At 40.4% G+C, this 25,962-nt stretch overlaps 2 protein-coding genes and 1 pseudogene across 3 annotated transcripts in view; all 3 read right to left on the reverse strand.

Moving 5' to 3' along the window:
* The window catches only part of LOC131193137 (zinc finger protein 850-like), a 54,475-nt pseudogene extending 53,057 nt beyond the window's left edge, over window positions 1–1,418 (reverse strand).
* LOC131193113 (zinc finger protein 268-like) overlaps window positions 1–25,229 on the reverse strand; it is a 29,940-nt gene extending 4,711 nt beyond the window's left edge. The window contains exon 1 of one of the 2 annotated variants that reach the window (XM_058172967.1): window positions 25,210–25,229. The gene's annotated coding sequence lies outside the window, so the exon portion shown is untranslated. Of the gene's footprint in view, window positions 1–1,399; window positions 3,187–25,209 lie in introns of those variants that run through there. The other variant, XM_058172966.1, reaches the window with a different exon arrangement.
* On the reverse strand, window positions 16,760–25,265 carry LOC131193120 (zinc finger protein 271-like). The gene is made up of 2 exons (XM_058172982.1): window positions 25,210–25,265; window positions 16,760–23,193 (listed from the first exon to the last, which is right to left on the reverse strand). Exon 2 carries the CDS (start codon window positions 22,507–22,509, stop codon window positions 20,971–20,973), a length of 1,539 nt encoding a protein of 512 aa, XP_058028965.1. The 5' UTR covers window positions 22,510–23,193; window positions 25,210–25,265; the 3' UTR covers window positions 16,760–20,970.
* Between the last annotated feature and the right edge of the window lie 697 nt (window positions 25,266–25,962).

Consider the following 25,962-nt stretch of genomic DNA (forward strand, 5'->3'; position numbering starts at 1 on the left):
AGTCCTTCTCATTAGACTAGACATACCCAATTCCTGTAACCATTCTTTGTATGTTTTAGCCTCCAGCAGCCGAATTACCAAAGATGCATTTTCTGTTTCAGACTTTACCAACACTTGAAAGGGAAACTCCGTTTAAACAATGGCAGATGGAGATCTCTAAGTATATATTGCAAGGGGAAAAACAAGAATTAAATATAAATTATTGTAAGATGCCAAGGAAAGAGGAGGTTGGGGTTACCAGATTTCAAATTGTACTTTGATCCTTTTTGTTTTGTCTGGCAAAAAGAATGGGTGACGCTCCAAATTTAGAGGTTACTTGAGCGAGAGAGGACCATGAATTAGATTTTGATGGCATGACTATTTATGGTATAATATGGTTAGGGAATGATATAAAGGCAATGAATTTTGGAAATATAGTTTTTTTTATCATTTATGGTGGGCATGTCACAAAGCAAATAAATGTTGGAGTAAGAAACACATCTTAATACAGAAGACTATTAAAGTGAATATAAAGATAAAAGATTAATGAATAAAGGACTTGAAAAAAATGGAGCATTAATGTTCTATCAATGCAAGGTCCTTTTTAGTTGAACCTGGTTAATACATGGATGTGGCACTAATGGGAAATACCATGCTTGTTCGCTAGACATGGAAGTAAAAAAATCAAAAAGACACAGTGGCAGATCAGTCCAATATTATTGCCACAAAAACATAACAGGGTCCATAACAGAAAAACAGAGTTGAAAGGGATCTTGGAGACCTTCTATCTAGTCCAATCCCTTGCTGAAGCAGGAGGCCCTGACAAAAATGACAACTTTATCACCCAAAAGATAGAGGAGGGAATTAGAGGGTCAGCTATACTGAACATAATGCTAAGAGAGAAGACATGGAAGAGCAACCAACATATTTGGGGGCTTGAGGCTAAAACATACAGAGATGGTTGCAGGAATCGGGTATGGCTAGTCTACAGAAGAGGAGGAGGGGTGTGTGTGAAATGATAGCAGACTTCCAATATTGGAGGGGCTGCCACAAAGAAGAGGGGCTCAACTTCTTCTCCTGAGCATCTGAAGGCAGAACAAGAAACAATGGATGGAAACGAATCAAGGAGAGAAGCAACCCAGAAACAAGGAGACGTTTCCTGACTGTGAGGACAATTAACCAGTTTGCCTGCAGAAGTTGTGGCTGCTCCATCACTGGAGGCTTTCAGGAAGAGACTGGACAGCCACGTGCCTGAAATGTATAAGGTCTCCTGCTGGACCAGGGGGCTGGACTGGATGACCTCAAAGATCCCTTCCAACTGTTCTTCCTCATTCTAGTTGCTTCTCTGCTTCCACGCCGTGGAGGGAACCAAAGAGCCCGAATTGCTCCCGGATTCTCCTCCGACCTGCCCTCAACTCACCTTCCAGCTGATGCTTCGATCCTTGGAAGAGGCGAGAGAGCCTCTCTGCACGCCACTCTCCTCTCCTGTTCCTGAAGAGGAAGTTCCTCTATGCTTTCCATCCTTTCTAGCAATACAGTACTCGATGGTTTTAACTCCTTTAGCCTCAACCACAGAGGCAGCTATCCTACTGTTGGCTTTCCGGGTACAGATGCTGACATCTCGCGCCAGGCGGCCGAAAAACAGGCTTGTCCCTTCTCTACCGATCTTCTCACTGATTACAAGCTATCAAGTCATTTTCAGACTCCTAGCAACCGACCTTTGCAGCTGAGCCAAGTGAAACAGTGAAACGTGTCCTTATCTTGTGAAGATTAGCTACATGCTTCCTCTTTTCTGAGTCAGTCCTTTAAACACTGAAAGACTGCTATCATGTCACCCTAGTCCAGTGGTGGAATTCAATTTTTTTTACTACCTGTTCTGTGGGCGTGGCTTGGTGGGCGTGGCGTGGCTTGGTGGGCGTAGTAGGGAAAGAATACTGCAAAATCCCCATTCCCACCCCACTTCTAGGGGAAGGATATTGGAAAATCTCCATTCCCACCCCACTCTGGGGCCAGCCAGAGATGGTATTTGCCGGTTCTCCAAACTTCTCAAAATTTCCACTAGCAGTTCTCCAGAACATGTCAGAATTGTTGAATTTCACCTCCGCCCCAATCCTCCTCTCCGTTATCCAATTCCTACATTTGTTCATCGTATGTTTTACCCTCCAGTCCCCTAAATGGCTTTGTTGGTCTTACCTGCACTCTTCCTAGAATCTGAACACCTTTTTTGTATTCTGGTGACCAAAACTGGATGCAGTATTCAAAGCGTAGTCTTAGCTATACAGTATAACATAGTACTAACACTTCATACGGTCTTGACACTATTCCTCTGGTGCCGCAGACTAGGACTGAAATGACTTTTTAGGCAATTACATCACACTGCTAGCTCATATGTGATTGTTTCTAGATCCCTGTCACAGTTACTGCTCTAGAGCCAGGTACAACCTCTTCTATAGTTGTGCATTTAGCTTTTCTTGTCTAAGTGTAAGACCTTATTTTTCTCACCACTGAATTTCATTTTGCTGGAAAGGGCCCAGTGCTCACATGTGTCAAGATCCTTCTGGATCTTGGACTTATCTTCTAAAGTGTTGGCTATTCCCCCCAACTGGGTGTCATCTGCAAATTTGATGAGTTGTTCCCATTTCAATCCCTTCACCTAAGTCATGTAGGAACAAACTATATATACTACATGTGGTATTCAAGCTGTTGTCCCAAAGATTGTTTTCAAAATGCAACTGATGAGGTGCTGGTGGCCTTTTGCCAGCTGGATAGATCTGAAGCAAGGGGGATTCCAGTGATGTTCGTCACTGAGCTGGTAGAAATACAGATGGGGGCAAACACAGAGACCCAGTTTCATCGTAGCACTGGGTATGGAAAGACCCCGGGTGCTAGGATTAGCATGGTTACGCAAATGGAACCCCTATGTGAAGTGGAGGAGGCAGCTTCTTAAAATCCAGAGGACTAAAGCAAAAGGAGAGCTGGGAAGGGACCCAGGCCCCCAAAGACGAGGCAGGAGGTGGGGCCAGTAATGCAAGAGCGAAAGAAGGCTGATCCTCGCATTCCATAGGACTGCTGGGACTTGCGGGACATGTTTAGTGAGAAGCGTTCAGTTGAGCTCCCGTCCCACTGGCCAACTGACTATTCCATAGTACTCCTGCTAGGTGCTAAACTGCCTAAATCCAAACATTATTCAATGACTGAGGGTGAAGGTTTATTCTTTGAGTTTGTGGTTTGGTTTCTGAATATTTTGGTACCAGGCTAGGTAACATTTATTTATTTATTTATTTATTTATTTATTTATTTATTAATTATTATTATTATTATTTTATACCGCCTTCTCCCGAAGGACTCAGGGCGGTTTACAGCCATAATAAAAACAACAGCAATATACACATAAAACCATAATTAAAAACTTATTATACAAATGGCGAATTAAAACATTTAGAATAAAACCCCAAATTTTAAAATGTTAAAACATTAAAACTAATTAAAATCCTATTAAAACTTATTATACAAATGGCGAATTAAAACATTTAGAATAAAACCCCAAATTTTAAAATTTAAAAGAGGGTTCATCTAATTGGCTTGACCCAGGGTGGCTGCCCCAGTGCTATTCCAGGGGGAAAGATGAGTCCCTTTATTTAATGTCCTACCTGTCAATGACTACTTCAGCTTCAGCCACAGTAATACAGGAGCACACAATAGATACAAACTTAAAGTAAACCACTCCAAACTCAATTGAAAAAAATACGGCTTCAGCAACAGAGTTGTCAATGCATGGAATGCACTAACTGACTCTGTGGTTTCTTCCCAAACCCCATAATTTTAACCTTAAACTGTCTACTGTTGACCTCACCCCATTCCTAAGAGGCCTGTAAGGGCGTGATTAAGTGTACCAACATTATTATTATTATTATTATTATTATTATTATTATTATTATTATTATTATTATTATTATTATTATTATTATTATTATTATTTATTTATTCAATGACTGAGGGTGAAGATTTATTCTCTGAGTTTGTGGTTTGGTTTCTGAATATTTTGGTACCAGGCTAGGTAACATGTTCAGTAGAATTTAGGGATCTATTCAATGACTGAGGGTGAAGATTTATTCTCTGAGTTTGTGGTTTGGTTTCTGAATATTTTGGTACCAGGCTAGGTAACATGTTCAGTAGAATTTAGGGATCTATTCAATGACTGAGGGTGAAGATTTATTCTCTGAGTTTGTGGTTTGGTTTCTGAATATTTTGGTACCAGGCTAGGTAACATGTTCAGTAGAATTTAGGGATCTATTCAATGACTGAGGGTGAAGATTTATTCTCTGAGTTTGTGGTTTGGTTTCTGAATATTTTGGTACCAGGCTAGGTAACATGTTCAGTAGAATTTAGGGATCTATTCAATGACTGAGGGTGAAGATTTATTCTCTGAGTTTGTGGTTTGGTTTCTGAATATTTTGGTACCAGGCTAGGTAACATGTTCAGTAGAATTTAGGGATCTATTCAATGACTGAGGGTGAAGATTTATTCTCTGAGTTTGTGGTTTGGTTTCTGAATATTTTGGTACCAGGCTAGGTAACATGTTCAGTAGAATTTAGGGATCTATTCAATGACTGAGGGTGAAGATTTATTCTCTGAGTTTGTGGTTTGGTTTCTGAATATTTTGGTACCAGGCTAGGTAACATGTTCAGTAGAATTTAGGGATCTATTCAATGACTGAGGGTGAAGATTTATTCTCTGAGTTTGTGGTTTGGTTTCTGAATATTTTGGTACCAGGCTAGGTAACATGTTCAGTAGAATTTAGGGATCTATTCAATGACTGAGGGTGAAGATTTATTCTCTGAGTTTGTGGTTTGGTTTCTGAATATTTTGGTACCAGGCTAGGTAACATGTTCAGTAGAATTTAGGGATCTATTCAATGACTGAGGGTGAAGATTTATTCTCTGAGTTTGTGGTTTGGTTTCTGAATATTTTGGTACCAGGCTAGGTAACATGTTCAGTAGAATTTAGGGATCTATTCAATGACTGAGGGTGAAGATTTATTCTCTGAGTTTGTGGTTTGGTTTCTGAATATTTTGGTACCAGGCTAGGTAACATGTTCAGTAGAATTTAGGGATCTATTCAATGACTGAGGGTGAAGATTTATTCTCTGAGTTTGTGGTTTGGTTTCTGAATATTTTGGTACCAGGCTAGGTAACATGTTCAGTAGAATTTAGGGATCTATTCAATGACTGAGGGTGAAGATTTATTCTCTGAGTTTGTGGTTTGGTTTCTGAATATTTTGGTACCAGGCTAGGTAACATGTTCAGTAGAATTTAGGGATCTATTCAATGACTGAGGGTGAAGATTTATTCTCTGAGTTTGTGGTTTGGTTTCTGAATATTTTGGTACCAGGCTAGGTAACATGTTCAGTAGAATTTAGGGGATCTATTCAATGACTGAGGGTGAAGATTTATTCTCTGAGTTTGTGGTTTGGTTTCTGAATATTTTGGTACCAGGCTAGGTAACATGTTCAGTAGAATTTAGGGGATCTATTCAATGACTCCTAGGAAATTGGAGAACTTGCGGGCTTTCATAGACAAAAATTTAAAAAGAGGGTTCATCTAATTGGCTTGACCCAGGGTGGCTGCCCCAGTGCTATTCCAGGGGGGGGAAAGATGAGTCCCTTTATTTAACAACCTACCTTTATTTAATGTCCTACCTGTCAATGACTACTTCAGCTTCAGCCACAGTAATACAGGAGCACACAATAGATACAAACTTAAAGTAAACCACTCCAAACTCAATTGAAAAAAATACGGCTTCAGCAACAGAGTTGTCAATGCATGGAATGCACTAACTGACTCTGTGGTTTCTTCCCCAAACCCCCATAATTTTAACCTTAAACTGTCTACTGTTGACCTCACCCCATTCCTAAGAGGCCTGTAAGGGGCGTGATTAAGTGTACCAACATTATTATTATTATTATTATTATTATTATTATTATTATTATTATTATTATTATTATTATTATTATTATTAAAATTTTTATACCGCCCTTCTCCCGAAGGACTCAGGGCGGTTTACAGCCATAATAAAAAACAACAGCAATATACACATAAAACCATAATTAAAAAACTTATTATACAAATGGCCGAATTAAAACATTTAGAATAAAACCCCAAATTTTAAAATGTTAAAACATTAAAACTAATTAAAATCCTATTAAATTCCTATGCCAGTCCTGCGCAAACAAACAAACATGCCTACCATCCCAGTCCTACTGTCCCCATTTATTCGTATTCTTATCCTGTATTCATAATCATGTTTATACTTATATCTGCAATCTTATACAGAATTCTTTATTGGACACACAAGGAATTTGTCTTTGGTGAATATGTTCTCAGTGTACATAAAAGAAAAAAATACATTCATCAAGAATCATAAGATACGACACTTAGTGATAGTCATAGGATAATAAATAAGCAATCAAATAATACCAGGAAACAAATAGAACAATATAAATCGTAAAATACATGACCTATCATAGGAAGGATGAGAAGAATAGTAATATAGTCTTAGTAAATAGTTTGACAGTATTGTGGGAATTAGTTGTTTAGCAGAGCGATGGCATTTGGGAAAAAACTGTCCTTGTGTCTAGTTGTTCTGGTGTGCCGTGCCCTATAGTGTCATTTTGAGGATAGAAGTTGAAACAATTTATGTCCAGGATTTCACAGCCCTCTTTTTGACTCATGCAGTATACAGGTCCTCTACGGAAGGCAGGTTTGTAGCAATTGCTTTTTCTGCAGTTGTAATTATCCTCTGAAGGCTGTGCTTTTCTTGTTTGGTTGCAGATCCAAACCAGACAGTTATAGAGGTGCAGATGACAGAATCTTTAATTCCCCTGAAGAACTAAATCAGCAGCTCCTTGGACAGTTTGAGCTGAGTTGGCGCAGAAAGAACATTCTTTGTTATGCTTTTTTGATGACGTTTTTGATGTTAGGTGTCCATTTTAAGTCTTGAGCTATGATAGAACCTAGCAACAGGAAGGACTCTACTGTTGATACTGTGTTGTCTAGTATTGTAAGAGGTGGTAGTATAGGAGGGTTTCTCCTAAAATCTACCACCATTTCTACGGTTTTGAGTGTGTTTAGTTCAAGTTGTTTTGGTTGCACTACAAGACTAGTTGTTCAACCTCCCATCTGTATTGTTGTCTCGAATGAGACCAATCACTGTTGTATCATCTGCAAACTTCAGTACTTTAACAGAGGGATCTTTTGAGATGCAGTCATTGCTGTATAGAGAGAAGTGGAGAGAGCACACAGCCCTGGGGGGCTCCTGTGCTAATTGTAGAGGTATCTGATATGAGTTTGCCTAGCTTCACCTGTTGCTTCCTGTCTGTTAGGAAGTGTCAGATGTGCCTCCTTTCAATACTCAAGAAAGAAAAACCCCAACTCCATTGTTTGTAGATAGGTACTTTTACTGAGTATGAACTGAAAGCAAACAAAATGAAAGCAAGCTCTGAGGTATTTGGTGCGGAAATTACATGTAATAAATATCTCCGAAGTCCTCCTCCCTTTGGTCCGGTCAGCCTTGTCCAATCCCCGTTCCCTTAGAGCAGCGGTTCTCAACCTGTGGGTCAGGACCCCGTTGGGGGTCAAATGACGATTTGCCAGGGGTCGCCTAAGACCATCGGAAATAGGGGAAGTATACTTGCGAGTCGAAGAATCGCGCTCCAATGGTTGACTCCACAAGCCAGCTGCAGGCTCTTCAAATCGCTAGCCGAATTCGGCTTCAGGCGTGATCAATTAAAAAAGAAAGAAATCACTTCCTGGTTGGCTCCGTTGGCAATGGAGGTGATCTTTCTGGTCACCAACCTCTGGATCGTGTTGGACTGCTAAGACAGCAACAATCAGCTGTCCAGCAGTTCGGAAATCCCTCTCTTCGGGAGAAGAAGCGGAGGTGAGCAAAAAGAAGCAGAGGTAGAGCTTCCCTAGAGCTCCTGGAAGATACCAGGGGGCTCGAAGGGTTAAGCCCCCTCAGAACTTCAAAGTGCTCCAGATCTGAGGCTTTTTTCCTGCTCCGGCAGACCTAATTGCCGCGACCAACTGCCGGGACCAATTTTAACTTAAAGAAGATAATACCGGACTGAACAGAAACAGGAGAGCTCTAATTATAAAAGCAAGTCAATTCAATTGATCAATTCAAAAAATCAATTCCCTGTTGTTATTTTTTAAGTTTTGGATTTGACTTCAAAGTGAAAATGGCGATCGTTCTTTAATGAGCTACGCAGTTGAAAACGAAAGTGTTACAATTCTCACTGCCTGTTGTTTATTGCTGAAGGCCAGCTGGAAATTTTTTTTTAAACATTGTAATGAGAAGGGAGAAGAGATACTGAGGCTGAAAAAAAAAAAAGACTTAAAAGGTTTATACGTAATATTAAGTTAAAGAGAAATTTTAAGAGATGGCAGCAAAACAATTAAAGTCAACTGTTACAAAAACCCCAGGAACATTAACACCGGGAGTCTCTCCAGCACATACAGCAGATACAAAATCATTAAATTTGGAAGCACTTCAGGATAACCTGAAAGAATTTATGAAAGAATCTCTTAACGATGCTATGAATTGGCAAACTTCCCAGATAGAGGATAAGTTTAAATTAATTACAGAAGAAATGTCAGAGATGAAAAAACAGATGTTAGAAATTCAAACTGGAAATAAAGAAGTTAAAGAAGGTTTGGTGTCAGCAGTACAGGGTCTGGCATCAAATGTGATTTTATTGGAGCAGGAAGTAGAAGAAATAAAGAAGTTAATTTAAAATTGGAAAATAAGATTGAGGCAGTTCATGTAAAATGGATAAAGTTGATGATGAAATTGTTTTGGTACAATATAGAGCTATGGAACTTGCTTTACGAATCCGTGGACTTAAAGAATGTAAAATGAGAATTTGAAGCAAATTTTTCGGAGGCCTTTGCAGAGATTTTGGCAGTTCGCCAGCAGATGTGGCCTTTTATATTGATAAAATTTATCGTGTGAATTCCTGGATAGCAAGACAAAGAAATCTTCCCAGAGACATTGTTATTTATTTTACTACTAGAACAGTGAGAAATGAGATTTTACAAGCTTTTTTTAAAGGAGACAAGATTCAAGCGGCCGGCCAAGATATTTTAATACTAAAGGAAATTCCCCCCAAAATGTTGAGAGGTAGGAAGGAGTTTGCTTTTTTGGTGAACGAACTTAAAAAACGTCAGATTGAGTATAGATGGGACATCCCAATTGGTATAATAGTTTACTATGAAGGGAAAGCACATCGTCTTAATACAGTCAGTAAAGCACAAATTTTTTATGCTTATGTGCTTAAAGTTGAAGTCCACCATCTCCGGATGGTAGGAGAAAGGAAGGTGAAATTAAAGAAAAAGAAGTGATAGTAATGGAAGAAGACCGTTTACAAGCGTTGGATGTGTCTAAGATGGGATCAGAGATTCCAAAAGAGCCAAGGATGACAAGAGCAGCTGTCAAACGCAAGGAACAAGAAGAAAAGGCTCAACAGGCTCAATCTGCTATTACCAAGACGGAAACAGTGGGAGGAGCAAGGCCCAAAGAAAGATATGATTTGCGGCTGGTGCTTCAAAAGTTTCCGATTGCTGATAATGGCAATTAGACTTTTATCTTGGAATGTCAATGGATTAAACTCACCACAAAAGAGAAGAAAGATATTTCATTATTTGAAGCAATTTAAAATGACATTGTATGTTTACAAGAAACACATATTAGAACATTAGACCAGAAATATTTGATAAATTCCAAATTGGGAATACATTTTGTTGCATCTGCTACAGAAAAGAAGAATGGACTAGTTGTTTATATAAAGAGTAATTTATCTGCAACATTAATTGAGCGGATAATCAAGGAAGATATATTGCTATTGAACTTTTATTGGAAGGAGAAAATACTTTTAATAGGAGTTTATGCACCAAATCAACAACAAGAAAAATTTTATAAGTTTTTACATAAACGAATAACATCTTGGGATTATAAAACTTATATATTAATGGGTGATTGGAATGGAGTGATGGATACCCAGAAAGATAAAAGAAGTCTTAGAAATATTTCCAATCGTGTAAAACTGCCAAAGGCATTCTTTGATTTGATGGAAGATTTAGAATTAAGAGATGTATGGCGAGAACGCAATGAAAAAGAGAGAGATTTTACATTTTTTTCTGACAGACATCAATCTTTTTCTAGGATTGATTTCATTTTAATTACTAATGATTTGTTTTTCAGAGTGAAGAAGACAAAAATTTGTTCTAGAACCTTGTCTGATCATAGCCTGGTATGGATTGAGTTAGATCGGGAAAAAGAGGCCAGGAGGTCGTGGAGGATGAATGAGAACTTGTTTAAATATGAACAAAATGTAAATGAATGTAAAACTCTAATGAAGGAATTTTTTTCTTTGAACATGGATAAAGGGACACCTATAGAGATAGTTTGGGACACCAGCAAAGCTTATATGAGGGGAATTTTATTAGAGATGAATAATAAATATAGAAATAGACTGCACAAAAGGCGAAAAGAACTAGAAGAGGAAATTAAAAGGAAGGAGCAGTTATTGGTATGCAACCCAGGAGATAGTAAAATAAAAGAGTCAATAAATATATTAAGAGGTCAATTTAATATGTTAATGGCAGATCAGGTGGCAACTAATTTACAATATGTAAAACATAATTTGTTTAATAATTCTAATAAACCTGGAAGGTGGTTAGCATATTTATTAAGAAAGAAACAGAAACGACGTATAATTGATAAAATAGAATATAGAGGTAAGGAAGTATATCAGCAAAATTTGATTAAAAAAGCTTTTTTAGAATATTATACTAAGTTATATTCTAGAGATGTGATTAGTGATAAAGATATAGATAGATATTTACAGGACCACGGTATTTTAGAAATTACAGTAGATCAAAGGGAAGAGTTGAATCAATTAATTTCTTCAGAGGAAATAGTGTTTGCAATTAAGCAGCTTAAAGCGAATAAAGCACCAGGTACAGATGGCTTGACAACTACTTATTATAAAAATTTACAAAATGAGATGATTGTACCACTTAAGGAGTTATTTAACAGAATACAAAGGGGAGGAGAAGCTCCTCCTTCATGGAGGACAGCTTTTATTTCATTAATACCTAAAGAAGATCGAGATGGTGTTAAACCAGAGAATTATAGGCCAATATCGCTTTTAAATACTGATTATAAGATATTTGCTAAGATACTAGCGAATAGATTGATGCCACTGATGAATCAATTAATTCATAATGACCAATCAGGATTTATTAAGGGGAGACAGATGAGATATAATATGAGACAAATTGTAAATTTACTTGAATATTTGGAAGGAAACAGCCAGGTTTCAGCAGCATTCCTCTTTTTGGATGCGGAAAAAGCTTTTGATAGATTGGATTGGCAGTTTTGTTTAAAGTAATAGAAAAATGCAATTTGGGGATTATTTTATTCAAGCAATTAAGGCTATATATCAAAAGCAAACAGCTCAAATAATAGTAAATGGTGGATTAACAGAATCTTTCAAGATTGAGAAAGGGACTAGACAAGGATGTCCCTTGTCACCATTATTATTCATTCTAACTTTGGAAATATTATTGAGTAAGATACGTGGTTTAGATCGAATAAAAGGAATTAGAATTAAAAATCAAGATTATAAATTAAGAGCGTTTGCAGATGATTTGGTTGTTTCTTTATCTCAACCAATACATTCAGCTGTATATTTGATGGAGACAATTGATCAGTATAGTAAGGTATCTGGGTTTAAAGTGAATCAACAGAAGACAAAAATGATAATTAAAAATATGAATACACATCAGAGGAAGAATTAGAAAGAATAACTGGATATGAAGTAGTTAAAAGGTTAAATACTTAGGAGTATACATTACAGCATCGAATGTAAAATTATATAAAAACAATTATGAGGTATTGTGGGGAAAAGTAATTAAAGAAATGGAGAAATGGAAGAAGTTACAATTATCATTGTTGGGAAGAGTGGCAGCTATAAAAATGAATGTTTTGCCTAGATTTTTATTTTTGTTTCAAATGATTCCAATTTTGAAGAAAGATGCAAATTTACAAGAATGGCAAAAAGGGATTAATAAATTTGTATGGAAGGGTAAAAAACCGAGGATAAAGTTAAAAATAATGCAAGACGTTAGGGAAAGAGGGGGTTTAAAAATGCCTAACTTGAAATTGTACTATGATGCAGTTGTTTTAACTTTAATTTCTGATTGGATTAATTTAACAGAGGAAAGGATTTTGAATATAGAAGGTTATGGTTTGTTATATGGATGGCACGCATATGTAATATATGACAAGAAAATTGATAAGACATTTAAGAATAATATGGTCAGAAGTGCGTTGTTGAGGATTTGGAAAAAATATCAATATAAGTTAGATGGAAAGATACCAATATGGACCATCCCCAGACATATGATAGAGAATATAAATATATTACAAAAAATGGAAGTTATCACTTACAAAGAGCTTTTGACTATGGAAAAAGGGGAATTACAGTTAAAATCTAGGGAAAAATTGAGGATGAAGGAAGAAATTATACATGGTTCCAGTATGGACAATTGCAATCTAGATGGAAAATAGATCAGAAAATTGGTATAAGGCAAAGTGATGATAATCTGGTAAAACAAATAAAAGATCAAGGTCAACAGCATATAAAGAGATTATATAATGTATTGGTTGAAATTGATTCAGAAATGGAGTTAGTTAAAGATTGTATGGTAAAATGGGCACAAAATTTTCAACAACCTATAATGTTAGAAACATGGGAAAAATTTGGGTGAGGAATGTTAAATTCATAAGCACAAAATTTAAGAGAAAATTTTTATAAAATGTTTTATAGATGGCATTTAGATCCTAAAAACTGTCATGTATGTATCCAAATGTGAAAGCAAAATGTTGGAGATGTGATTGTGAGGATGCTACCTATTATCATATATGGTGGACTTGCAAAAAGTTAAAGCCTTTTGGATTAAAAATATGGTGGATTATGCAGAACATTTTGAAAAAGAAGATCAAGTTTGTTCCACAGTTCTTTTATTAGGAATAATCTCAGATTGCACTGTTATAGAGACAAAACTGATTCTGAATTTAATAACTGCTGCAAGATTATTGATTGCACAATATTGGAAGAAAGAAGACTTACCTACAATTGGAGAATGGATTAGTAAAGTATCAAATTTAGCAGAAATGGCAAAATTTCTGCCTACTTGAAAGACTGTACACAAGAAAAATATATTTTGGAATGGAGGAAGTGGATTGATTATATTCAAAATAAGTATCAGATTAAAAAATATCAATTAGTTTTTGAGTGAAGTTAGGAATTACTATGTATTAGTTTAAGAAAGAAGGGAATTGATAGTGTGATGGTGTGAAATGGAATATGTTTTATGTTATATTTTAGATTATGTTTGTTAGTTACAATACCCTGTATTCTGTTCTGGGAAGTCTCGGGGGGGGGGGGAATGAGGCGGGGAAGGGGAAGACTATAAATTGATTGGTTGCCATTGTACAGGAATAATGGTAGAATTAAACAAGTTGGAATGGTGTAATGTCGGGACTGCTCGGCAAACACTCCCGAAGGGAAAGGGTAAGGAAAGAGGAGTAAAGAAGGAAGAAAGTAGGTAGGCAGGTGGGTAGGGAGGAAAGAAGGGAGGGAGAAGAAAAGATAGGAGGAGGAGAAGAAGGAGAAGATAGAGGGTTAGAAAGGATGGTAGTGAGAAGTGGGAAAGAGGAGGGGAAGTAGGAAAGCGAGGAGAAGGTGGTGGGGGAAGTTTAAGAAGGATGAGAAGGGAAGAAAGGATTAAAGGGGGGAGTGGCAGTCGAGCAGCCCTGATTGAGTATAATTTGAGTATAGGACTGATTGTTGGATAAGTGATTGTATTGTACACTGGTCAAATTGTGGGAATTATTATGGAAAAATAAAAATTTTGCAAAAAAAAAAAAAAAAAAAAAAAGAAAGAAATCTTTGCTCGGATGTCTCTCTCTCAAGCCAGCTGCAATCATTCCCAATCGCTAGCCTAATCTGGCTTCAGGCGCGATAAACTTAATAGGGGAGGAGTCTTCGCTTTAATGCCTCCGTCCTCAAGGCAATCGCAAGCAGTTCAGATCGCTAGCCAATATGGCTTCAGGCGCGATAAATTCAAAACGAAAATAATTTTATGGTTGGGGGTCGCCACATCGTGGGGAATTGTATTAAAGGGGTCGCCACATCATGGGGAATTGTATTAAAGGGGTCGCAGCACTATAAAGGTTGAGAACCACTGCCTTAAGAGGGGCATGTGGTGTGCACCGTTAACCTTGACTGTTATCAGCCCACCTTCCAACTGCGGAGCAAGTTTGAAGAAAGCCCTCTAATTCACTCCTTTAAACAGTATCTCTTCCAGCACTCTTCTCCCCCCTCCCTTACTATGACAGCTGTAGCAAGGAGCGCAGTAAATGCATAAATCAGAAGACAGACTACCCAAAGTAATAAAGTTGTAGCGAGGGGAGGCAGACATTTGGCCTTCCTGAAGAAGAGACTTTAGTCCTGGAAAAAAAAATTACATGTTAAGCTAAGGTTTATCAAGGTATTTAGAATAAAACAATTTCAGTTGCTTCAGAACTTTTACATCCTGTTTATTCACCCATTCACTTGAGCTAAAGGGAAGTGTTTCCAGGCCACGTTTCCTAGAATCTAATATTTCCTTAACTTTAAAATGTTGCTCTCCTTCTATGAGTATAGGAACTGGGAGAGATGTGGGGTCTGGACGGAGGGAGGAAATATGTTGGGGCTTCAGTAAACTCATATGAAATACAGGGTGAATCCTCCTCAAGGTTTTTGGTAATTCTAATTGTACTGTGACCAGGTTCACTAAGCGTACAATGGGGAAAGGGCCCACATACTTAGGTCGAAGTTTCTTTTATTTTTGGGTAGTTTGTAAGTACTTAGTAGATAGGAATACTTTATTTTCTACTTGGTAGTCCCTAGCCTGGGTTCTTTTCTTATTGGCCTGTTTCTTATGAGAGCGGTGTGCTTCATCTAGGGCAGAGGTGAAATGCTGCCGGATCGGACCAGCTCGCGCGATCCGGTAGCAATGGCGGCTGCTGGTTCGGAGGACCGGTAGCAAAAATCCCTGGCCCCGCCCCCCCGCCTCTGCTGAGCCACACCATGTGCAGAGGTTTTTTTAAAAAAACTTTTAAAAGCCGGTTTTGCTTCAGCCGAAACATGCCTTTAAAAGTAAAAAATAGCCTTTGAGGATCCCGCCCCTCAGCTGAGATTGGCAGAGACTTTAAACTTAAAAAAAAATTTGAAGTCTCCTCTGGCGATCTCACCTGAGTTCCTCATCAGCAGAACCTTACTTGTACTCTTACTTGTAGAAAACATGTTTTCTACAAGTAAGAGTAGAGATTCTAAGGCACTTACCTGATTGCTGTGCTGTGGCGCGACAGCTACCCCAATACCTTGATGAAGCCGTCTATCTAGACCCGTTCCAGTCCGGCTTCCGACCCGGATACAGCACGGAGACAGCTTTGGTCGCATTGGTGGATGATCTCTGAAGGGCCAGGGACAGGGGTTACTCCTCTGCCCTGGTCCTATTAGACCTCTCAGCGGCTTTTGATACCATCGACCATGGTATCTTGCTGCGCCGGTTGGGGGGATTGGGAGTGGGAGGCACCGTGTATCGGTGGTTCTCCTCCTATCTCTCTGACCGGTCGCAGACGGTGTTGACAGGGGGGCAGAGGTCGACCGTGAGGTGCCTCACTTTTGGGGTGCCGCAGGGGTCGATCCTCTCGCCCCTTCTGTTCAACATCTACATGAAGCCGTTGGGTGAGATCATCAGTGGCTTTGGGGTGAGATACCAGCTGTACGCTGATGACACCCAACTGTACTTTTCCACCCCGGGCCACCCCAGTGAAGTTGTCGAAGTGCTGTCCCGGTGTTTGGAAGCCGTACGGGTCTGGATGGGGAGAAACAGACTCAAGCTCAATCCCTCCAAGACGGAGTGGCTGTGGATGCCGGCACCCCGGTACAGTCAGCTACATCCACGGCTGACTGTTGGGGACGAGCTAGTGGCCCCAAAGGAGGTGGTTCGCAATTTGGGCGTCCTCCTGGATGGACGGCTGTCCTTTGATGAACATTATTATTATTTATTAAACTTTTATACCGCCCTTCTCCTGAGGGACTCAGGGCGGTGTACAGCCAAGATAAAAAACAATAAATATACACAGTTAAAAATCAATTTAAAATACCTATTCAATAGTGGCCGAATTAAAACCGTCGAATTGACCAACCTAAAATACCCCATATAAAATTACAGAAAATATAAAAAATTTAAAATTTTAAAATTTAGAAATTTAAAAAATCTAAAAAATCAGTCCAGTCCCGCTTGGATGAATAAATAAGTTTTTAATTCCCGACGAAAGGTCCGAAGGTCAGATATTTGGCGCAAACCGGGGGGAAGGTCGTTCCTGAGAGTAGGAGCTCAACAGAAGGCCCTTCCTGGGGGCCAGCCGGCATTGTTTGGCGGACGGCACCCTGAGAAGACCCTCTCTGTGAGGCGTGCGGGTCGATGGGAGGCATAAGGTAACAGCAGGCGGTCCCGTAGTACCGGGCCTAAGCCATGGAGCGCTTTAAAGGTGGTAACCAGAACCTTGAAGCGCACCCGAAGACCACAGGTAGCCAGTGCAGACTGCGCAGGAGTGGTGTTACCTGGGAGCAACGTGGTGCTCCCTCAATCACCCACGCAGCTGCATTCTGGACTAGCTGAAGTCTCCGGGTGCACCTCAGGGGTAGCCCCATGTAGAGAGCATTGCAATAATCCAGGCGAGAAGTGACGAGAGCATGAGTGACCGTGCATAAGGCATCCCGGTCCAGAAAGGGGCGCAACTGGCGCACCAGGCGAACCTGGTAAAAAGCTCTCCTGGAGACGGCCGCCACATGGTCTTCAAACGACAGCCGTCCATCCAGGAGAACGCCCAAGTTGCGCACCCCTTCCGTCGGGGCCAGTGACTCACCCCCAACAGTCAGCTGCGGTTGCAGCTGACTGTACCGAGATGCCGGCATCCACAGCCACTCCGTCTTGGATGGATTGAGTCTGAGTCTGTTTCTCCCCATCCAGACCCGTACGGCCTCCAAACAACGGGACAGCACTTCGACAGCTTCGCTGGGGTGGCCTGGGGTGGAGAAGTACAGCTGAGTATCATCAGCGTACAGATGATAACTCACCCCAAAGCCACTGATGACCTCGCCCAACGGCTTCATATAGATGTTGAACAGGAGAGGCGAGAGAATCGACCCCTGCGGCACCCCACAGGTGAGGTGCCTCGCGGTCGATCTCTGCCCCCCTGTCTGGTGGCCGTCTCCAGGAGGGCCTTCCACCAGGTTCGCCTGGTTCGGCAGTTGCGCCCCTTCCTTGATCGGGATGCCTTGTGCACAGTCACTCATGCGCTCGTTACCTCTCGCTTGGATTATTGTAATGCTCTCTACATGGGGCTCCCCTTGAGGTGCACTCGGAGGCTTCAGTTAGTCCAGAATGCAGCTGCGTGGGTGATAGAGGGAGCTACGCGTAGCTCCCATGTAACACCACTCCTGCGCAGACTGCACTGGCTACCTGTGGCCTTTCGAGTGCACTTTAAGGTTTTGGTTACTACCTTCAAAGCGCTCCATGGCTTAGGGCCTGGGTACTTACGGGACCGCCTGCTGTTACCGCATGCCTCCCACCGACCCGTACACTCTCACAGAGAGGGACTTCTCAGGGTGCCGTCCGCCAAGCAATGTCGGCTGGCGGCCCCCAGGGGAAGGTCCTTCTCTGTGGGGGCTCCCACACTCTGGAACGAGCTTCCCCCGGGTTTACACCAAATACCTGACCTTCGGACCTTCCGCCGCGAACTGAAGACACATCTTTTCATTCGCGCGGGGCTGGCTTAAATTTTATCAATTTTAAATTTTATCGATTTTAAATTTTTTAATATTAATTTTAATGGGGTTTTACTTTTATATATCTTAAAGTTTTTTAGGCCAATTATAAAATAAGTTTTTTAATTTGTATTTTAAATTGTATATTGTATTGTCTGTTTTTACTTTTGGCTGTACACCGCCCTGAGTCCTTCGGGAGAAGGGCGGTATAAAAATCGAATAAATAATAATAATAATAATAATAATAATAATAATTGCTGATGAACACATGGCTCTTTTTCCAGCCCGAAAGCAGTTTCAGTTTCAGCCAGACAGAATCAATCGCTTAGCTAATCTATTTCCTCGGTGATCAACTGGCTGGTTTTGCTGGCTGAGGAACTCTGGGATTTGAAATCCACAATAAAATAAAATAAAATAAAATAATAAAATAAAATATTTGTGCGGCTTTCTGAGATTTGGTGTGTTTCTGTAGTGTTTCACTCTAACTACACAAACACACAAAATCTCAGAAAGCTGTATGTGGCATTTTGTGTGTGTGTGTGTGTGTGAGTTGTGTGTGTAAGGTGTGAAAGTTGATTTTTGAGCTTTTTGTGGCTGTGTGAAGTGTGAAGTGCAGCTGCGTTTACACTGTGTGTGAGTCAGTTGTGTTGTGTGTGTGTGTAAAGTGTGAAAGTTGGTTTTTGGTACCTCTTATTGTTTTTTACACTTTGTTAATTATTTTTATTATTTATTGTTATTGGCCACGCCCACCCAGTCATCTGACCACCAAGCCATGCCCACCAATTAAGCCACGCCCACAGAACCGGTAGGGAAAATTTTTAGATTTCACCCCTGAAGTACTACATAGTTGTTTGATCCAATCAGCTAATGAAGATATTTGTGGTTTGTCTCCAGGTAGTTCCAGGATGGGTACAAAGTCCCGCCCTGAGGCCACCTTGAATGGGGTGAAGTCAGTACTACTATGGTTTTTGCCGAGGGGATTTTGGGACATGGTATAATATGCACTTGTTTGGAGAACAAATCAGTAACCACTCAAATAACTGTATTTCCCCCACTCTCGGGCAACTCAACAATAAAATCCCTGGATATTTCTCTCCATGGGGTTCCCGGTCTAGCCACACTCTGAAGTAACCCAGGGGGCTTTCCCTGAGGTTTCTTTGCTGCTGCACACATAGGACAGCTCGCCATGTAGGCTTCTATGTCTTTCTTCAAAGCCGACCACCAGAATTGTTATTTCACTAGGTGCAATGTTTTTACAAATCCGAAATGTCCAGCCACTTTAGTGTCATAACTATGTTGCAAAATCGCTCCTTTCAGGCTGGCAGGGACATACAGTTTCGTACCCACCCAGGCAAGACCCTTCCGAACGGTGCACTCATTTGAGTGGGCTAAAAACCAATCATCAGTTTTTAATGCTTATACAAGTACCACTTTATAATGCCTTGGTAAGGCCACACTTGGAATATTGCATCCAGTTTTGGTCGCCACGATGTAAAAAAGATGTTGGGACTTTAGAAAGAGTGCAGAGAAGAGCAACAAAGATGATTAGGGGACTGGAGGCTAAAACATATGAAGAACGGTTGCAGGAACTGGGTATGTCTAGTTTAATAAAAATAAGGACTAGGGGAGACATGATAGCTGTGTTCCAATATCTCAGGGGTTGCCACAAAGAAGAGGGAGTCGGGCTGTTCTCCAAAGCACCTGAGGGTAGAACAAGAAGCAATGGGTGGAAACTGATCAAAGAAAGAAGCAACTTAGAACTAAGGAGAAATTTCCTGACAGTTAGAATAATTAATAAGTGGAACGACTTGCCTTCAGAAGTTGTGAATGCTCCAACACTGGAAATTTTTAAGAAAATGTTGGATAACCATCTGACTGAGATGGTGTAGGGTTTCCTGCCTGGGCAGGGGGTTGGACTAGAAGGCCTCCAAGGTCCCTTCCAACTCTGTTGTTATGTTATGTTATTTACAAGTGTGGTCAGGTACAGCTAGCGGATTTGGTTTAGTTAGAAGAATCTGGAATGATGGTATTGAATGCTGAGCTTATAAATATGCGGAGAGGGGAAAAAAACACCCTTGCAAAAGATCTGCACTTCTTTCATTAGAGAAAGAGGAAAAAAGAACATTCATGCTGTTACATCTGTATCTAATTCATTCTGCAATTATGTCTGGGTAAGTATGCTCTGTTAATGGTAAAAAGAACGATGCAGTCAATATTGAAGAAAAACAGTTCAGTCCATATAAAGAAAATTTTGTCAATGCTGAAAAACTTAAGTCAATGCTAAAGAACAAAGGAGCCACAGTCTGATTATGCTACAAGAACAACTCACCAGAATTTGCATCCAAATAAATGTTTAACTTCCAAAATTTCTAAGATTTCTCTCCTCTCCAAATCATTTCCCCCCCTCCTTTCAATCCCCACCCCAGTAGTTGGATTTTTGTGCATATTTGGGTTGCTTTAAAGTTTTTTTAATTAGATTATTCAGGAGAACCCCACATCTACATGTCTGCTCTCTGCAGCAGTGATTTTCCAGTCCTAGAATCTGGACTGCATAATCTGGAGGACAACAAGGTAGAAGACAGAATCTCCACATGTTGGAATTCCATAATCAATATAGAAAAACCAGCACTCAAAAGCCTTTTTGAGAAATTCCATAATTTCTGCAAAAGGAAATATCCAGTTAATTTCATTATTTCAGTAATGAAATTCAACCCCTCTCTAAACTCAACTTTTGTGGATTTTCTTGTAGGCAATAAAGACTGATTTACACATAAAGTACTGTCCACAGGCTGGACATTTGAAAGGCCTTTCCTGTGTGAGTCCAATGGTGTTTCACCAGGTTTGAAATGAAATGGAAATGTTTCCTACAGCAGGACATCCAAAGGTTTTCTCTCCTGTGTGTATCCTCTGGTGTCTCATGAGATGGACATTTCTAATGAAACTTTTCCCACAATCAGGGCATTCAATGTGTTTTGCTCCTGTATGAGTCCTCTGGTGTTTCACCATGTTGGAATTCTGACTGAAACATTTCCACAAACAGGACACTAATACGGTCTCTCTCTTGTGTGAGTCCTCTGGTGTACCACCATGTTGGAATGCTGACTGAAACTTTTCCCACAATCAGGACATTCAAAGGGCTTCTCTCCTGTGTGAGTCCTCTGGTGTGTCACCAGACTCGAAGTATAACTGAAACCTTTCCCACAGACAGGACATTCAAAAGGTTTATATCCTGTGTGGATCCACTGGTGCATAGTAAGCTGGCATTTTCTAATGAAACTTTTCCCACAATCGGGACAATCAAAATGTTTCCCTCCTGTGTGAGTCCTTTGGTGTATCACCAGGTAGGAATTCTTACTGAAACATTTCCCACAATCAGGGCATTCACAAGGTTTATCTCCTGTGTGTATCCTCTGGTGCCTTGTGAGCTGGTATTTTTTAATGAAACTTTTCCCACAAACAGGACAATCAAAGTGTTTATCTCCTGTGTGAGTCCTCTGGTGTATCAATAGGATGGAACTTTGACTGAAATGTTTTTCACAATAAGGACATTCAAAGTGTTTTTCTGCTGTATGTATCCTCTGGTGTATTACCAGGCTGGATTTGTGACGGAAATGTTTTTCACAATTAGGACATTCAAAGGGTTTCTCTCCTGAGTGAGTCCTCTGGTGTTTCACGAGGTAGCAATCTCTGGTGAAACGTTTTCCACAAACAGGACATTCAAATGGTTTCTCTCCTGTGTGAGTCCTCTTGTGTATCACCAGGTTGAAATTGTACCTGAAACTTTTCCCACAGAAAGGGCATAGAAAGGGTTTGTCTCCTGTGTGTGTCCTCTGATGTCTCATGAGCTGGAATTTTCTCATGAAACTTTCCCCACAATATGGGCACTGATATGATTTCACTCTTGTATGAATCCTCTGGTGTTTCGCCCTGCCAGAACTCTGACTGAAAGTTTTCCCACAAAGAGCACATTCAAATGGTTTCTCTCCCGTGTGAGTCCTCTGATGTATCACCAGCTTGGAATTCTCACTGAAACTTTTCCCACAAAGAGCACATTCAAATGGTTTCTCTCCCGTGTGAGCTCTCTGGTGTATCAGCAGGTGGGAATTCTGACGGAAAGTTTTCCCACAAAGAGCACATTCAAAGGGTTTCTCTCCCGTATGAATCCTCTGGTGATAGATAAGCTGGGATTTTTTAATGAGACATTTCCCGCAATCAGGACATTCAAAGCATTTTTTTCTTGTGTGAATCCTCTGATGTATCAGCATGTTGGAATTCCGACTAAAACTTTTGCCACAAACAGGACAGTCATATGGTTTCTCTCCTGTGTGAGTCCTCTGGTGAATCACCAGGTTGAAATTCTGACTGAAACTTTTTCCACAATCAGGACATTCAAAGGGTTTCTCTCCTGTGTGAGTCCTCTGGTGTTTCATCAGGCTGGAACTACGACTGAAACTTTTCCCACAGTCAGGACATTCAAAAGGTTTTTCTCCTGTGTGAATCCTCTGGTGTTTCACTAGGCCGGAATTACGACTGAAACTTTTTCCACAATCAGGACATTCATATGATTTCTTTTTTGTTTGCATCTTCTAGCGTATCACCAGGCCAGAATTCAGACCGAAACTTTCCACAATGAGAGCATTCAAAGGGTTTGTCCCTGGTGCGAGTTCTCTAATGTATCACCAAGTTGCCATGCTCACTACATTGGGAGCACTTGTTGGAATTCTCTCCTATGTGGGTCCTTCCATGAACCACAAGGGATCTGTTCTGACTAAACCTCTGGCCACGTTAGTATTGCTTTTCTCCAGTGTGAATCATTTCGTGCATTTGTGATTTGAAATCTGCACGTTTCCCACAATAGGCATGTCTGTACAGCTGCAAAAGGGGATCACGTGACCCTAGAACACAGCAACCGTCATAAATGGGAATTAGCTGCCAAACTGCCAAATATAAATCATGTGACAATGGTGATGCTTCAATAGTCATAAATATGAAAAATGGTCATAAGTCCATTTTTTCATTGGTGCTGTAACTTCAAACAGTTACTAAATGAACTATTGTAAGTTGAGGACTACCTGTAATGTATCGTTGTGTTCCACATACTCTACTCTTTTCAGTTTGAAATCTGTTTTTGATCACCTGCTGGGGAAGGAGAAGAATTTTCTGAAGGATATGGAAAATATTTTGATTTCTGGCTTAATTGGCTTTCCTTTTTAATGTTGCTTGTTATTCTCAGTTGTCCAGAGTGCTCTTATTGCCGTCTTCTCTGTCTATACAATTCAAAGAAAAGAGTAACTTTTGTTGTTTATAAAGGTTGCAAAAGATGTGAAAAAAGAAAAGCATGTACATTAAAGGTAAAAAGGAAATATGCCGCAATGCTAAAATAACCTTAGACTAATTATGATTTATTTGACACATTGAAGATTACGGAGATCCAAGTTCATATTTGCATTCAACCATAAAATTCTCTTGTTGACTTGGGTCAATACACATTATTAGTACAGCAATTATTGTAATTGTAATTAAGATGAATATAACATATAACAGAATAATCAAGCAAGAAACCCTATACCCGTGATGGTGAACTTATGGCACGCATGCCACAGGTGGCACAGGTAGCCATATCAGTGGGCACGCCAGCTCAGCTCCAGCGTGCATGCGCATGCCAGCCAGCTGATATTTGGGCCTTCTGGGCCCACCAGAAGTAGGGAAACAGGCTGTTTCCTGCCTCTGGAGGGCCTGTGGTGGGTGGGGAAGGCCCGTTTTTCTTTCTCACCTGGCTCCAGATCCTCTCTATGCATCTAGGGAGGGCGAAAACAGCCTTCCCCAGGCCCTCTGGAGGCCCAAAACAGCCCATTTCCCAATTTCCAGTTGGACAGGAAGTGACGTTTTTTGCTGTCCCCAGCCTCCAGAAACTCCTAGAGAGGCTGAAAACCTCTGAAGGCAAGCTATTCCATTGGTTGATTGTTATAATCTTTAGGAATTTTCTGTTTAGTTCTACATTTCATCTCTCTTTGATTAGTTTCCATCCAGTTTCTTTTGGTTCTTTGGAAAATAGTTTGACTTGTCTATGTCTTTGTAGGAGCCCCTCAAATACTGGAACACTGCTATGATGTCTCTGCTAGTCCTTCTCATTAGACTATACATACCCAATTCCTATAACCATTTTTTGTATATTTTAGCCTCCAGCCCCCTAATTACCACTTGTAATACTTCATTTAAACAATGGAAGATGGAGACCTCTAAGTTTATATTGCAAGGGGAAAAAACCCCAAGAATTAAATATAAGTTATTGCAAGACTCTAAGGGAAGAATTAAAAAAACATATTCTTAGCACTGCAAAGATTATTATAAACCATATGTGGAAGTGATGGGGATAGATTATACAATTGCAGATATATGGATTCAGACAAAAATAGAAATAAACAAATCTACAAATTTATATATGTGGAAAATCCATGTGTTTTCAGCCTGAAAAATATCCCAAAATGGTTACCTTTCGAGCTACTTTTAGAGATTTGGGGCTTTAACTGATGAAATGATGTCTAAAGCGTCTGCAAGTTTAGAAGCACCAATTTTGCCCGTGAAAGTCCTGAGAGCCAAATAAGGGCAGAAAATACTTCCCGCAACCACTCCGGTGATATTCCTATTGAAGCAGTCCTCACTTACAGACTGCATTTGGGACTGGCATCTGTATCACTAAGCAGCCTGATCATGAAGCATGATGTTGCGTGACAGTGCCAACTTAACATCTGTTCCTCTGCAGTTGTGGGTTCTTAAAGGCAATTTCACCTGACCCTGGCTTGCAACTTCCTGATGGCATCTCCACTGACTTTGCTTGTCAGAAGCCAACTGGGAAGGTCACAAATGGGGATCCTAAGTGTGGGATGCTGCAACCATCATAAATGTGCACCGGTTGGCAGGACCCAAATTGGTGCAACTCCAAATTGAAGTCAGAAAAAAGAAACAGTGGATGGAAATGAATCAAGGAGAGAAGCAACCTAGAAACAAGGAGACATTTTCTGACTGTGAGAACAATTAACCAGTTTGCCTGCAGAAGTTGTCTGTGATCCATCACTGGAGGCTTTCAGGAAGAGACCGGACAGCCACGTGCCTGAAATGTATAAGGTCTCCTGCTGGAGCAGGGGGTTGGACTAGATGACCTCAAAGATCCCTTCCAACTGTTATTCCTCATTCTATCTAGTTGCTTCTCTGCTTCCACGCTGTGGAGGGAACCAAACAGCCTGAGTTGCTCCAGACACTCCTCCGACCTGTCCTCAACTCACCTTCCAGCTTATGCTTCGATCCTTCCAGAGCCTCTCTGCACCCCACTCTCCTCTCCTGATCCTTTCCAGAAGAGGAAGTTCCTCTGTGCTTCTCCTCTCCTTCCATCCTTTCTAGCAATACAGTACTCGATGGTTTTAACTCCTTTATGCTCAACCACAGAGGCCGCTATTGTACTGTTGGCTTTCCAGTCCCAGATGCTGCCTATCTGACTGCAATCTCGCAACAGGAGGCCAAAAACAAGCTTGTCCCATCTCAAACTACGGCATTGGCCAAATTGTCTTACTGAATTACATGCTATCAAGTCATTTTCAGACTCCTAGCAACTGACCTTTGCAGCTGAGCCAAGCGAAATAGTGTAAATGTGTAAATGTCTTTTTGTTCTTCTCTGCACTTTTTCTAGTCTGAACACCTTTTTTGTATCCTGGTGACCAAAACTGGATGCAATGTTCAAGGTGTAGTCTTACCGATACAGTATAACACAGTACTAACACTACATGTGGTCTTGACACTATTCCTCTGGTGCCGCAGACTAAGACTGAAATGACTTTTTAGGCAATTACATCACACTGCTAGCTCATATGTGATTGTTTCTATGTCCCTGTCACAGTTACTGCTCTAGAGCCAGGTACAACCTCTTCTATAGTTGTGCATTTAGCTTTTCTTGCCTAGGTGCAAGACCTTATTTTTCTCACCATCATTTTTCTGAAAAGGGCCCATTGCTCACACGTGTCAAGAACCTTCTGGATCTTGGG

This window comes from Ahaetulla prasina, chromosome 2 (assembly GCF_028640845.1).
Source record: "Ahaetulla prasina isolate Xishuangbanna chromosome 2, ASM2864084v1, whole genome shotgun sequence".
NCBI lineage: Eukaryota > Metazoa > Chordata > Lepidosauria > Squamata > Colubridae > Ahaetulla > Ahaetulla prasina.

Excerpts from the sequence above, each read along its gene's own strand:
- LOC131193120 (XM_058172982.1), bottom strand. The coding sequence starts at position 22,509 with ATGCAAACAAAAAAGAAATCATATGAATGTCCTGATTGTGGAAAAAGT.